Source organism: Anguilla rostrata, chromosome 2 (genome assembly GCF_018555375.3).
Source record: "Anguilla rostrata isolate EN2019 chromosome 2, ASM1855537v3, whole genome shotgun sequence".
NCBI classification, from domain to species: domain Eukaryota; kingdom Metazoa; phylum Chordata; class Actinopteri; order Anguilliformes; family Anguillidae; genus Anguilla; species Anguilla rostrata.
The window spans coordinates 46,113,921-46,130,159 of NC_057934.1; the positions used below are offsets into that span (position 1 = coordinate 46,113,921).

General features: G+C 39.7%; 2 protein-coding genes across 6 annotated transcripts in view; both read left to right on the forward strand.

Annotated features, from left to right (window-relative positions):
• Nucleotides 1-3,109: 3,109 nt before the first annotated feature.
• Nucleotides 3,110-7,663, forward strand: LOC135248207 (uncharacterized). Its single transcript, XM_064322556.1, has 2 exons — nucleotides 3,110-3,251; nucleotides 5,169-7,663. Exon 2 carries the CDS (start codon nucleotides 5,661-5,663, stop codon nucleotides 6,420-6,422), a length of 762 nt encoding a protein of 253 aa, XP_064178626.1. The 5' UTR covers nucleotides 3,110-3,251; nucleotides 5,169-5,660; the 3' UTR covers nucleotides 6,423-7,663.
• A 166-nt stretch (nucleotides 7,664-7,829) lies between these two features.
• smurf1 (SMAD specific E3 ubiquitin protein ligase 1) overlaps nucleotides 7,830-16,239 on the forward strand; it is a 36,652-nt gene continuing 28,242 nt past the window's right edge. For 2 of the 5 annotated variants that reach the window (XM_064322557.1, XM_064322561.1), the window contains exon 1: nucleotides 7,831-8,133. In XM_064322557.1, the coding sequence (XP_064178627.1) occupies nucleotides 8,079-8,133 (55 nt within the window). In that variant the 5' untranslated portion in view covers nucleotides 7,831-8,078. Of the gene's footprint in view, nucleotides 8,134-16,239 lie in introns of all 5 variants that reach the window. The other 3 variants (XM_064322560.1, XM_064322562.1, XM_064322558.1) reach the window with 2 other exon arrangements.

The following is a 16,239-nucleotide window of genomic DNA, read 5'->3' on the forward strand; positions in this document are numbered from 1 at the left end:
TTTCTGGTGGTGTTTTACATTGTAAATCAGTTTCAGACTTACCTAACAGGTAGATGGCACAAACTGCCTGTATTTCCTTATTTAATCGAAGAAGAAAACACAAATGTCAATAGTAATTACCCGTTTCAATTACATTCATAACTTAATCAAGCCGGATAAATTATGCTGGATTTTTACAACCATTAGTTTACCATAAATTACTACATCACAAACTGTAAGACAATGTATTGACCTGTGAATGAAGATGTTTTACAGCATTGCAAAAGGATGAATTTATCTAATTGAAAACAGACCATTTAATTTGGAACAAGATCTTACATGAAATAAATGAAAAGTTTAATTTGGCCATAGCCTATTTATGCATTAAATATGAACACATACAAACCAAATAGCTGACTACAGAGACCAATCCGGTGTGTGCTTATAATAATTGCTGTGACCGGGTGGCTGTTTCTTTTCCATTAATCATTTGGTATAAGACTGATTTGCACGTAGGCTATACAATCCTCAAATGGCAACATGTAACATTTATGTTGAGGTGTTACCCACCGTTGAGGTGTTACAGTAACTGTCAGATATGGTTGCTCAAATGAGTGCTCATTTTTGCCACCTGGTGGTGGTTGTACAAACAACAAGTTGTTCCTGTGGAAAAACAAAAAAAGAATTATGCAAATTTGCGTCTGTGTCAAAAGAAACTCTAAACCACTGTACCAAGTCTGGCAAGTAGTTTCACCTAGTTGCTTGTGCTTTCTGTGTCAATAGCGCAAATATATATTTTTTATGTACCATTGCTTGACACTGATGGAACGATCGGAAGGTGAACAACACACTCGCAGCTGCAAGCTACAATCGACTGCTGCAGCTGCCGCCGCTACCGCAGATATAGACTGTATCTCTCTTTTGCAAAGCTTCTAACGGACTCTGTGGAAATGTGAGTAACGTTTGCAGCAGTAATGTTAGCAGCAGCAATGCGAGTTCAACCTGAACTAATACTCGTTTTTCTATAGTAATTCTTGCCAGCTGACATATGTATGTCAGCATTAAACATAATGCTTCAATAGAATTATTCTTTTAAGATATTGAAACTCAAAAACATGTCAGAATTGATATTCCTCTATTATCTACTAACTGAATTCTTAAAAACTGTATTTGAGGCATTGGAAAAATGGAACCTGAATTTTTCTGAGCCTGTTTTTTTTTATTTTGGGAAGCTAAGTTTTTGAGACGAGATTTCAACTATAAAATTCTACATTAATAAATTCAAATGTGTTCTTAAATTTAAATCTTTTTGAATCTAATTTTTTCCATACTACTGTCAGTGCCCATACCAAGTTTCCCAACTTTGAGACAGTTGTGGGATTGTTAGCAGTCTTATGATAATCTGTGCCTACTTCATATCCAATGAATAACTGAATCATCAGTCAGCCATATTTTGTCATAACCACAAGAAAAATAATACCTATATAAGGGTATGTGAGTTGAGGCAAAATACCAAATTTAATGCAAATTTTTTGTAGGTGGAGAATCATTTTAAGTCATTTCTGTGTTTTTTTTAAAGTTGTTTCAGAATCAACCAAATCTAAAGGGTGGAAAATCCAATATATAGGTCTCATGGTTCTCTGAGGCAAATATGTTTTCCTAGTGAGAAGGGACATCTATTGACATTGTTATTAAGTCTCTGAGTCAAACAGTGCAGGAGTTATGATTGTTTAATAATTTCAAATTCAACTGACTGTTATAGTGCCTCCAAGTGACCAGTTCCCACCACTGCATTGTTGGATGACACCTTCTAACAAAATACCAATTTTAATAAGAATCAGCCAAGCGGTTAAGGAAGAACTCAGAAAAGTAATAGATGTGTAAATATAATGGCACAAATCCATAAAGCATAAATGTATATGTTCCTGTCATTGGAAGTTTAACTGTGATTTTTAGTGAATTTTCTATTTAAATATTATTATAAATACTAAAATATTTGGATTTATATAGTGCCACCATGTGGTTAGATCGGGCTAAATCTTTGGGGCCGGAGTCTTGATCTAACCTCTCATACACTTACCAAGTTTCACAACTTTATGTCAAACAGTTCTGGAATTATTAACATTTTTGTGATAAGCCATGTCCACTGTAAATTCTTTAGATCATAATATATCCGCATTTTGGCATAACCCTCTGCTTGGATGCATAATAATGAATCCATTAAACTGTTAAAATCTGCCTAATAGTAGGTTAATATTACATGCAAAATAATATAAAATAAAATACACACACTGGTTGAATAGTGAGCATGGGTCATAATTCAAAACGATAGTTGTACTATTTGCACTCTATGTGTGAACTTTCATGGTAATGAAGACCCAATGTCTCCATGAGTGCTTCACGATTAATGGAATGCTGGCTCATGACAATCACTGAAAAGTGTCAAATTAGTCAGCACAAACAACAAATATTTCTAATTATTAATGAACAGATTGCAAAATCAAAACTTAATGCAGTAGCTTACAATTTATACTTTTTCCTGCTCTTATCCCATACAATATGTTAATTGTGATGGACGCCATCTTGTTTTCAAACAGTACCGTGGATTCTGCTGCCAACTAGTGCAGTCAGTAGTACCAAGCATTTGAATAGAACAGTTATAGGTTAAGAGAAATACATAGTGCACTGGGAAGCCAAATTTTAATGACCTTGTATGAGAACACAGGGTCTCAGGAGGTTTGTCGCTCTGAGAATAAGTCAAAGTTATACGTAAAACAGACACTGCTAGACCCACAGTATTCCCTCAGTCAGTCATTTAGGAAGAGGAGGCAACTGAAAGATTCAAACCCTCTTCTGTAGGTAGGGCCAGATATGATAACTTTTCTCTGTATTAATGTTCTCCTTAAGAAATTTGGAACGTCGGGTTCCCAGGTCATTAAATCCAACATTAATTATTTTTGGTCCGATCTTGTTTTAGAAAAGATGGATGAAACTTGTTGTTCAATACATCTGATATTCGTTCTCCAGGGAAACATTTCACAGGTGCACTCCGACCAGGTGGAGCCTGTAGGTCTGGCTGTTGGACAATGGAGTTTTGGATGATTATGGTCTTTGCTGGTCAGGAGTGAGCTGCTCTGGTTGAGGGGGCAAAGCTGGATGATCACTGTGTTGTGTGGCCTCAGGACTTGTTTGCGTGGAAGAACTGTGGCAGGTATGGTGGAGTAGCTCACCTCGTAGCTGTAACCTTGCAATCTCTCTTTGGGACAACAACAGTGAGTCTTTGTTGATGTTTGGGAGGGGGATTAAGTGGAAGAATGTTGGGTTAGGGTGAGCAGGTGGGAATGAAAGTAGAGCGGAGATCAGGTTTGCGCTGTCTTTAGTTCGAAGAGTTAGAAGCTCACTGCGGAGTTTAGTGAGCTGTTTGCATCGAGGGCATTTATAAATCAAATTGCACTCTTGACTGTCCACAAGAGTCCACATTTTACATAAGGTACACTGCTGGTTACAGAGTTGCATGCTAGTTATGCCAATTAAACTTTTAGACATGCTGACCATTTCCGTACTAGGCGTCATTTTCCAGTTTAGTCATTTGACTGTGCCATTGGGGTGCCCGTATACTGTACTGCTTTTCAAAATGTGCATTTAATTGTTCTTCCTGATAATTAATGTAAAAATTACATCACACATTAAGTAGGTTCAGCAGCATTATATGATGTGGTATATTTAGCTTTAACATGTATTAATGAAATAATACAAAAGTCCATGTTTGTTCTCAATTACCAGCACCATACAATTGTGTGTCAAGGATTTTTCTTGATCCAGGAAAGGTTCTGGATCCTGTTCTCAGATTCAGTTGTCTCAGAAAAACGCACAATGACACTTCTACTTGATATTCCCCACCAGCAGGTGGGAGGGTTGAGCCAAAGAAAGGGCCCATGTTTTAATCCTCTCGAATGCATTTGCATTTATGCTGGAGTCTTGCTGAACAGTTCTGATTGGCCTGTACAAATGCTCACACTTGCAACAGACAGCTGCCCACCAGGGGGGTGACTGTATCAGCGTCATTCTGTTTGCTTGCTGTTCCCCTAATGTTAGAGAACTGGCACTGGCATTATTAAGTTAATAATTTTTGCAGCCCATCATCTGATAAAAAGAAATAATACTGCATTTCCATTTCAGGTCACTAGCTATTCCATGACATGAGAAGACAAGAACTCAAATAAGCAAATCAGATGTGTTTAATTAAAAGAAAAACATTCTCTGAGCGGCTCGATAGCTAATTTTGTTAAGGCACTGTGCTGTGGTAAGCCTGACAGCCTTTGATCAAATCTGTTCTGTGCTAGTAACAACTGTGACTGATACCTCCATAGGGTGACAAATCAATGAAAAAGAAAAAAGAACGAGTATCTGACATACTGTATAAAAACCATATGCTTACTGGAATAAAAATAAAAAAAACACTTAAAATCAGTCTAGCTATCAATGAATATCAAAATGACAAGTTACAACAAAGACACTGAGCCATATGTTTCTCACAAACTGAATAACACTATTCCAAGGCCCTACTATTCTTATCTTAACTTCATGTATTAATGAAACTTGCCTATATGTTTCTTTATCCTGCCATCTCCAAAGAATGTGTGATTTCAAATGTTATGTGTCACAAGAAAGAATCAATCCCTACAGGTCTCATGTAATGCTGAATCATATATCACATTCTACTTCACAAAGCCTAGTGCACGTTCTTATACAGTAAGTTAATCCTGCACTTTGAATTACAATTTTACCAGTCATAAAATATTACATAAAGACTGACATCTATAATACATCACACCAGTACCAGCCTTGCTGATGCATTGGGTATATGATATAGCACTGAAGAACTATTTTATAGTTTACGACTGTACAATGTGGCACATAAAGAATTATGCATAGCTATGTCATATATGATATGATTGAACACGAGAGGGATATTTGTTGAAATTGTTGAAACAATGAAATAATATGTAATAGTGTTCAAACAAGGTCTAAATATTTCCATCAGCACTCCAACTTCACTGGCCATGCTTTCTGCAGACACTAGACATGTCATATATCAAAGCACACTTAATTCTTAATCTCTCCTCCCTTTTCTATCCAAAACACTTGAACGTGCTGCATCTAACCAACTCTCTGCTTTCTTCTCTCAGAATAACCTGCTTGACCCCCACCAGTCTGGCTTCAGGCCTGGCCACTCGACAGAGACTGCACTCCTCTCGGTCAGTGAGTCACTCCATGCCGCACAAGCAGCCTCCCTCTCCTCTGTCCTGATTCTTCTAGACCTCTCCGCTGCATTCGACACTGTGGAGCACTCCATCCTCCTGTCCTCCCTGGCAGCAACAGGGATCTGCGGCACAGTCCTTGACTCGATTGAGTCTTACCTCTCCGACTGTTCCGTCCAGGTTGCCTGGGCAGGTAAGGTATCACCACCCCGTCCCCTCGCCACCGGAGTTCCCCAGGGCTCAGTCCTCGGTCCCCTTCTCTTCTCCTTATACACCAGATCCCTTGGCCCTGTAATCTCTGCCCATGGCTTGTCCTATCACTGCTATGCCGACGACACACAACTCTTTCTCTCCTTCTCCCCATCAGACACACAGGTCCCTGCCCGCATCTCCGCTTGCCTGAGGGACATCCAGAGCTGGATGGACAATCACCACCTGAAGCTCAACCCGGGAAAGACGGAGCTAATCTTTATTCCTGCTCTAACCTCTCCCCTCCTTGATTTTTCCATTTCCCTAGGGGACACCTTAGTGACATCTTCACCCTGTGCCAAGAATCTCGGCGTGGTGATGGACAACAGGTTGTCCCTCTCAAAGAACATCGCAGCAGTAAGCCGGGCATGCAGATTTTTCCTGTATAACATCCAGAGAATCCGCCCCTTTCTCACCACCTACTCAACCCAGCTCCTGGTCCAAGCAATGGTACTATCCCGACTGGACTACTGCAACTCTCTTCTGGCTGGACTACCGGCATCTGCCATCAGACCCCTGCAACTCATTCAGAATGCTGCAGCTCGTCTGGTCTTCAACCTCCCCAGACACTCCCACATCACTCCCCTGCTCACTACCCTCCACTGGCTGCCTGTTATAGCTCGCATCAAATTTAAAACATTGGTCCTAGCATACCAGGCAGTCAAGGGATCAGCCCCAGCATATCTCCACAAGATATTCAAACCCTACATGCCAGCCAGACCCCTCCGTTCTGCTACCTCAGGACGCCTGGCACCTCCCCCTCTTCACACCTGCACTCCCCGAACACGTCTCCTATCTGTTCTGGCCCCACGATGGTGGAATGACCTCCCCGTGGAGGTCAGAACAGCTGAGACACTGACCCACTTCAAGCAACGACTGAAGACTCACCTCTTCAGGCTGCACCTCTCCCCATCCCTTCCTACCTCCCTGTAAATGACTGTAAGCTTAGGGTTGTAACTAGGTAGCTGTTTTGTAGGTGACTTAGTTAATGAACCTGTCTTAACTACTGCTTGTATTTTTGCATAGACTGCGTTGTTGCTGTTCTCGTTTGTGTTAATGTTAAACACTATTTCAGAATGCTAAAAATGGATTTCAGAGGCAGGACTGCCTTTTCAGTATTTAACATTTGATAAGCTGGATGTGCCTCCATAGAAAAAGACATGCCAGCTATCCTATCCTTTATAGAGCTGTGAAATCCTACACAAATGTTTCAGTTTTACACATGTATTTGCTGCATTTTCAAGTGCTGTGTCTGTTTCCATATGTTCCTTCATGTATGGTTTGCATGCAGTTAAGGCTGTTTCCCTGCCCCCTCAAGCCAAAATCCAAGGAAGCAGATTGTTTATTGCACCACACTTTATGGCTGTAGCTATTTGTTTCGCTTGCCCCCTGCCCTCAGCCATATTACAACAGGAAGACTGTGTCCCATAGTTCCTCTTGAATGCAAGATGGACAAGTACATTATGTGGTGGTTAGTTTATCACATAAAAGATGGATAGATGCATCTTGGTTAGTATTTGCTGTATTTATTTACTGAAGTGCCCACAATATTCAGTATTTCAACTATTTTTCTTTCTCCACTTTCCTTTTTTCCACCCCCTTTCTCCAATAATAACAAACCTTGACACAAAGCCCTTGGCAACAACCTCTTGAAAGCTCATTGGTCCGTCCACTTTAAGTTGATCAGTTGAAGGTATTGATGGTCATTGAGATGAAAATAAACAAAGCCCTCACAACTTGACTCTATGCCTAGCCAGTTTACAAAAGGAAGTATGGACACTTTTTCACTGTCCACCCTATAAATCAGCTTGCGTTCACAAAACCTTACATTTCCCAGTTGTTTTGCTGAACAGGAGGTATGTTAATAATCAGCCCATTTTACTGATTATGTGGATTTTATATCAGAGTAAACAAGTTCATAGGATGAGAGCTTTGTTTCCTTGGAAGGTAATTCTTCTTCAACAGTCCAATGATAGCTAGGGTTTAAAAATATTATAACTGCTTTCACACCACTAACATTTATATACATGTTGACAATGTTTAATGCTACAAGAAAATTAGGTTACTGCAATGTACCATAATTCAGTCAAAGCTGAATTATGGTACATTGCAGAAATATAAACGCCTCCCATAGTAAATTGTGAAACTTTAGGTTTAACAACTGAACAAACTTTAGGTTTTACAATGGCAGACGTTCACAATAATTATAAAATAATAATTTACACGGCAGTCATTTATTGCTCCACGAAAATTATGAATATAGTCAAATTTCTGTCACTAATAATATAATAATAGGCATTTTTACCATCGTCCCCGTTGATTGCGAGTTGTGAAGTCTCGGTGTGGCGCTCGAGTGCGCGCACGTCCTGCCGTTTGTGCCTGACGTCAGAACGCCTTTGAGATCAAAATGTTTAGGAGTGTAGTGCTAGGGCAGAGCTCCGGGGATTTTCAGAGGAAGAATTGGTGTAAACGTAGCTACCTGTGGTAAACCTTTACTAAAGCCTCAGATTAGAGTATAGGAATTTACTATCGCTCGAGTTAGAATCTTATGTCAGTCCTAAGTAGACAGTGAGATATTTTTCCGGAGTGATGTCGAATCCGGGGACTCGAAGGAACGGGTCTAGCATCAAAATCCGACTGACAGGTAAGCGCATCACTTAAATCGTTTTTAGGCCTAGGAATTAAATATCTGAAAATACGTCGTTATATTTTTGAGTGTTTAAACGTTTTGAAAAACGGTTTTTCAGCAGCAGCAGCAATTTGTGGAACAGACACTGTGCTGTCCGAGCTGAGGCGACTGGAATATAGTCTGTGGACTTGACTGTTTTTTATGTCATTGAAACCGACAGACGCATATTGTTATTCCGTGCTCGACTGCTTTGTATGATCTAGCAACAGCTCCTTGACAAACTGTCTTGGTTTAGCCAGTTGGGTAACTACTGTAACAAAAAACAGCTTACTCTGGAATATCGTGGTGATGTTTCGTCCAGTGCTGGATTAGCTAGAGTTAGCTAGCCAGTGAGAATCCCACATTGATCGACCTATCAGCCTGTTTGCTTGCTTGGTGCTGAACTTGTCGACAATATTTATGTATCTCAGTTTTTCAATTTATTAATCTTGAATTCATATTTTTTGCAAGACCAAATCCACGAAATCTCAATTTCAGGTGGATTGCCGACCGATATTTTGATGTCTTTGTGTATCCAGATATCTGTGTGGCTAAACGGAACAGGGTTGCTGCATAAAACGCTGCTAGACTAGGCTACAGCCAGTACAGGCGTAGAGCTATCTGTTCATGGTGGATATGTAGCAATAGCTATCTAACATTATTAGCTATACACAAGGTCTTTCTTCCTACTAAGTTACAAAGTCTGTTACTACTTCTTGATTTTTCAAATACGTTCGTTATTTGATCTCACTTGTCGGAAAATAAGACTAGATTTACAGGCATCTGACTACTTGTATTATAGAATCAGAATCGATTTAAGAAAGAGATAATGTTAGCCATCATATCGATCTGATACAGCTAAACAGCTAGCGCTAGCCCGAGACATCCGTTTTAATTTACCTTGTCTACGTAAGGTAGGCTACCTAGTTAGATATGCCAAAAGATCTTTCTATAGGCAATATTGACCGTCACTAGCTATTGTTCGATTGATAAGACTGTATATCAGACCGCGTAGTACATTTTATTCTGTTAGCCACGTTGGATTTTTGGAAAACAAAGTTCTGGCCGCTAGACTAGCTGCCTGACCCAGCATTATAAATATCCATTAAATACCTATAAGCTTGCTAGCTAGTGCTAACATTAACGTTAGAGCTGGTTAACTTTGGAATTCTGGTTCTACTAAATTTTAATGAGGTGGTCTAGCCTAGCTAACCATTGATAGCTGTCGAGGCAGCTGTTCTCCATTGATTTATCTTTTGCCTCTTAAATTTACACAAGAGTGTCGTTACACTGTAACCTACCTGTAGTTGGCAACACTAGCTAATGCCTACTACCGTTTTCTAAAAACCGAATATTTTGCGTAGGTAAGTTCATGTGTCAACAAAGTAAAACTAGACTGGATTTAAAACATATAGATATAATTCACATATAATATTTCACGGTGCCACGTTTTGTGTTTTGCCGACTGCTTCATTATTGCTGGTTTACCCGATATAATGTCGAATTCTCTAAAACATAAACCCATAGCCTATATTACATGCATGATGAAATTGTGTTCCATAACATGATGTTTCACACACGGCTCCTCTATACGCGTTGCACTGTGTTTAGTTATTGTTGAACGCTATGCTGTAGCCTGTTACGTAGTTTCACATGATACATTAACCCTTCCCCTAATCCTGATAATAATCCAAAACCTAAACCTTTATGTGATTTGGCAATTATAAACTTCACTTGTGGTGTTTACAGTTATTACTTATGTAATTACTTTTGCAATTTACCTTCCACCCACTTCATCTAAAAAGATTTTGCATAAACATGGCATGTAACCATATTCTCCAGTAAATATAGCTGGTACTTGTGCTCTCTTTTAATTGGCCTGACATTTAACATACAATTGTAATTATTTTCATTCCTTTGGACAATTAAATATCCAGGAATTTCACTGTTCTGCATGCTCACTTTTTGGTGTTAATGAAATTACTATTTTAAAATGCTTTATTAAAAATGTATTTACAGTATGTCAGCTGCTTCTTTATACCAGACTATCATTTTCTTTTGGGCTGACTGCTCATTGGCATACGTTTTTGACCAAATCACTGGCAGATTCATGTGAGTATTTTGGAAAGGCAGGGAGAGTTCACCTTAAATAATTAAAGCTTAAATAAATTAAATAAAAGCATAAATAAAAACATATTCCAATTAAAGATGGAAAGATAAGTTAATACATGTAAAAAGTTGAAATAAGTAATTGTACATTAAGAAATGAAATATATAGATATGTTCCTTTTTATCATAGGTATGTATTCTTTATCAATGTTTTGTATTAACCTACAGATGGAATGGTCCGTATGCTTTCAGTTTAATGTTTTTAATGTTATGGGTGGTATATGTAAACATCCACTTGGATTGTTGAAGGCAACTTTTACCTAGATTTCGTAGGTGCTCATACATTTAGTGCGGCAGGACATTAGTTAAATTCACCTTTTTCCAAGCTTCTTAGTCTTAACTAGGAAACATAATATTATGTAGCACACATTATTTATGAAAGTATTGATTTAATTATTTTAAAACAAATTTTAATTGGAGCTACAGCCTTTTTGTAAGTCTGCTAAAGGGTGTAGTTTTCTTTGGGTCAAACTACTAGTGTTTGTTTACCTGTTAATTACCTCAAAAACACTCAATTTAATTGGTGCAATATGAGCAAATTAATTAGGCTGCCATGCATCAAATTTGACCCAGACTTCAGGCCTTGCAGCCAACATGGTTTAATCTTACAGTAAATGCTATAGTTCAGTGAAATGTGCACAGTGCCTAGGAAGTGGTCTGTTTTTCATATATAAGAGTACAGTCTGCCTGAATGTTTACTGTCAGGCAGGTCAGTGAGGTCCCATCAACAGCAGTGATATGTGACATGGCCTGAGCATTTTACTCTAGATGTGACCAAACTGACTATATTCAAGTCCAAAAGCAAGGGCTTTGCAAATTCACTTTCCACTTTTTGCTGTAGTAAGTAGTTTTTAAATTTTATTTTGTCCTTCTTTTCGTCCCTTTGCTCACTGACAGCGTTGTTATCCATTGAAATTGAGTGTTTTTGTTTGGGGAAGGTGACATGTTCCGTACAGAGGAAAAGTCACCCTCCAGGGGAGTGTTCCAGGGATGTAGATGAGGGCCTCAGTTCCAGCTGTGTTCCGCCCCCTGGGGCCATGAAAGGATTTCTAATTGGCTGAGGAATGTCTGGAGTGTCATCTAACAGCGAGCACGAAGCCATTACAATGGCTGCTGCGCTGTTTGGGGTTTTCATTTTTTTCATTTTTCTTCATCAGTGTAACCCTCGCTCTGGGAAATATTGCACAGGTGTGTCTGTTTGGTCTGTAAGGTGGAAATTTGGGCCTTTTTGTTTGAAAGTCCTCAGTCAGACCAGTTGTCTAGGGGTCAAAAATAAATCTAATGTTCAATTTTCCTTGCTTCTAGTAGACTATGACCATCCCTGGAGAGTTTGTAATGCGCACAATTACAGTATGAAATACCTTGTCCTTACTATAAATAATGTTTCTTTTGGCTTTAACTGCCCATTCTAAAATGTATGAAACAGTCAATTTTTCTATTTTTAATTTTTTAATGGTAGCTTGTTTTACAGAATAATTATAACTTTCATAAATGTATGGTTAATTCATACTAGGTCGCTCCCTGCTCTTAATCATAATTGCTGCAGCCTTAAGGATACACTTAATGCAGTAATCTGTGCAATTTTTGCTCAAGGTACTATTTATGGTTTGTTGTATTGTTGAATGTCCAGTCATCATGATATTCACTATCCACTTCCTATTTGCTGTTATAGCAGTTATTTTGGTCAATGCAGTGTCATTCTCAGCAGTAACTTCTCACTTCTTATGGCTTTATTGTGGGCTGTAATGTTGACATAAACCACCTTTATCACTGGCATGTTAGTTGCTGTGTAAACTCATTGAAAACAAAGTGTTTGAATGCCCATTCAGCAGGGGTCCAATTTATGGAGCTAAAGGGGACTGTGGAGTTCATGCACAGCCCAGGCCAAATTCTTCAGGAAGGAGGAGATGCCAGGAAGCTTGAATTATTGTGTTTTCACAATTCTAATCTCTTCTCAGACAAAAAGTCTGTTTTTCTGTGACTGTATGGGACATGAATTTTCAGTCACAAACCATTAAAAGCTGAAATGCGCTGCCTCTGAACAGATTTTTGGAGAGGTACACTGGAGAGAAAAAAGGATTCATGGCAGAAGTCCATATTCCTTGAAACAGCGACATGATTTTGTTGTACTATGTTTCTGTAGCTTTACGCTTTGCAATTGAAGAAGTGATGACAGGAGTGGTGAGCAAAGTGTATTAGGGTTATTAGCATGTGGTGGTCTTGGGTGTTTTTTCTGCAGGATTTGGTGTAACTTAAACTGAGCTTCATTTCACAGTGTCCTCTATCAGAACAGCTCCTCTCCCTCTCATTTAATAACTTAGTACCACTGCATCTCACGTTCTTTGAAAAAAGATGTAAGCCTGAGAGTGCTACTTTGAAAACCTTACACTTTTTCTGGAATCCATCTGCCTTGAGCTACCTGTATGTGTAGCTGTATGGATAATTGTATAAAGGATGTACGAAGACTCACTCAATCTGCATTTTCTGCAAGTGCTAACTTTTTACTAAGAATCCACCTTACCTTTTTTACATTCCCAATACTAACAACTCTGTGTTTCTTAGCCTCCTACAGCTGCATTCAACTCAGTCACAGGTTTACAAAAAGCTCAGGATGGGTATTTTCATTTTTAAGACAGCAGTGAGACTTGCGATGGATGGAGCTTGTAACTATGGAAAAAAAACCAGTGCCAGCTGTTGACATTTTTCATATGTGTCATTCCACTTTAAGATGAAGCTTTGGTAATCAACAATAAAATTAATCATGTGTGCTGCTTTTCGCTGGTGCAGTTCTGATCATGTGTTCCACAATCCACTGCTCTCTAGATTACAGAATTTCACTCTTTTGATTTGGGTGATTATGCCAGATGGTTGTCACCGGAGAGTTAATGAAGTGCCGGATCATTCCTTTGCCTGCAGTGAGCATAGTCGTAGTTCATTTTATTTATGAGCCTTTCTAATTATATTACTATAGGCTCTTCTAAGTGTACTATTATTAATTGACCTGCCTATAGTAAGGAAGAGTATGCAGGCCGAGCAATTCTAGAGACCCAAATGTGCATTGTGCTTTCAACATTTTAAGTAATATTGAATTTATAGCTACAATGTCACATTGTGACAGGAAAGGTTTTATTCTTTAGTCAGAAGAGATTGAGTTTTCAACTGAAAAAGCAAAAATGAAGATTATTATAAATACAATTACATAAACAACTTTTTAATTATGCTTTGAAAGCTATCTGTGTAATTGTTTTAATTGTGTACTTGTGGTTTATCGTGTAAAAATGGCTTTGTGAATTTTGGAGCTCCCAGTGAAGTGTTGGGTTTCCTTGATGAGATAGACAGAAAAGTCAGCGGCAAAAATATGAGCCAAATATGACTTGTTTTGCAGAAGTGCACTCTGGAAAAAAATGTTAGTGTTATTCCATGAAAGTAAGGTTCTTTTATGATTCAATATGTATTTAAACATTTTATTTCTTACGTTTTTGTTTTTTTTGCATGAAAATTCAGTTTACCTAAGGAGAGAAAGTGAATGTTTTTTTTTTTTAAATGTTGACATTTGCCCTGAAACTGGATTTCAGTTGGAGGGTTATATCCATACAGCTACTTCATGAGCCTGAGAACTGACTGTGTTTGTCATGCTTAGTTGACCTGAGATGTAGTTATTAAGGATTGCTAGCTTCAAGAGGCAGTGAAGTACATGCTTTTGTATGCAGTGAAGCTACACGTGGGGAAAAATACAGGAAATCTGCTGATACCAGTTGTTTTAGATGTGTGTTGTGATTTGCGGACAGACAGACCGCAGTGTACACAGTGCCAGTCCACTCCTCAGTAATACACAAACACCACTCTAAAACCCTCCCTCAGTGTTTAATGTAGCATGGCTGAGTGATATTTCCACTTGGCTGGAGGCTGTATTAGTGGCTTTATGTAGCACCTGTCAGATGGACTACATGAAGGCCTATATATAACTCTGTTAAATCAACGTTTTAATGCTTTGAGATGCTGTTCTATTTGGCCCAATCCTTTTTTTGGGAAAATATGTCAAACATTATGGAATTACTAATAGCATACAAATGTAAGAATTTAATATGATGTCATTCATAAGTGTCGTGCCCCAGCTGTCAGGCTTGTTTTGAAGAATGGGGTTGTCACTGATGCATTGCGTTGTTAAAACCATCCTGGAGTGACGTAACTGTAAGGGTCTTAACATTGATTTTTGCAGTCCCCTGCCTGAAAGTTTAAAGTTCACCATATAATTTGTGTGCTAGAATTAGTTATTAGTTGCTACAGCACAGTACGTGGAATCAATTTATTTTGGTTCGTTTTTTTGGCAAACCGTCATCCAACTGCTCCTTTAACAATTAGATTATTTAGCCTAATCCGGGGAATTGCTAGGTGTGTAAAAAATCATATACATTCTTATCACAGTGAAAGCATAAATGTTTTACATTTCTGTTTCAGTTGGAGCATTTGGTTTAAATATGTGCATAGTTAAACCTTTTATTTCCAGTGGTGTTGGTGGCTGTGGTAGCAGACCTGTGCGCAGTTTTGTTTGTGGTGGCATATTCATGTTAATAGCTTCATCCAGACTGGCTAAACCCGCTGTGTGAAGATGCTCAACATGGCTGCTCAACCCAGTCAGGACCCTTGGTAGGTTTGCAACATGGACTGAAGTGCCCCCGTGAAAGGGGCTCAGGGTGCATTCTGGGAGAAATCCTGCTTTGTCGGAGAGGTGCTGAGGCGTAGGTCCAGTTTAATCTGTTCAGCAGTTCAGAGCCTCGCTTGCAGGGACTCTTGTATTCTGTATTCCCCCTCTGCCCCCTCCCCTCCGCTCCCCTCCCCTCCCCTCCCCAGCGTGGGGAGGCTCTGCAGACTGCGTTTGTGTACAGGCCCTGCCGGTGCTCTCCCCGCAGTGTAGGCATGCGAAATATGCAGCCGCTCCGACATTCCTGTGCATGTAGCGCGGCCCAGCTGGAGGAAGGAGCGGGGATGTGGTTAATTATGTAGTCTCTGGTGACCGTCTGCTGCACTGCCCTCTGTAAACCGACACTATTGATTAGGCTGAAATCATTAACGGGCCCGTGGAAGCGTGTGACGCTCTGGAGAAAGCGGACACGGGAGGAGGACACCTCACGGAAGCCTGGTGTCTTCAGTCGTGCAAACGTGGCTGGTGCAAACCTCCTCGCTGCTGTTCGGACCAGGGCCTCAGGTTGTAACCCTCATGCCATGGCTACTTGGTGTGCATGTACTGTACTGTAATAAAGTAAAAGAGAAACCACAGCACATGTTCCTCATAGCTATTTGTAAATATGCAAGTAAATAGTTTGGCATCGAGTCAAAATTATCCATAGGTATGAGTGTGTGAGTGAATGTTGTGTAGGCCCTGTGATGGATTGGTAACGTGTCCAGGGTCTATTCCTGCCTCTCGCCCAATATCTGCGGGGATGGGCTCCAGCACCCCCCGCGACCCTGCCCAGGAGTAGGCTACGCAGTTTAGAAAATGGATGGATGGATAGTTTGGCATCTCTTCTGTCCACTGTCTAGATCTGAACACATTTTTTCCATTCTGTCTCTGGGTATGTATTCATCATGGGAAACGAGGCATATCTTCCCTGAAGGGCCCATTGTTATCTCGGCTTTGAAGCTGCATTTTCATTTATTCCAGCGTGAGATGACATCACACTCAGTCACCATCCATCTGAGAGACCACTACTGCCTTGCTTTTCTCTCCATACTTCAACACCAGAGAATGAAGTGACTCTCTTGTCACTCTTGAGGATAATGCATGTACATAATAATCCAGTGACCCAGAAAGCAGCTTTTGACTAAAGAAAGAGAAGAAGAATCGGCTGTGTCGTCAGCATGGTTAACGCAGTGCCTTGCCCACGTTGGAGCCGAGACAAGAATGTTTATTGT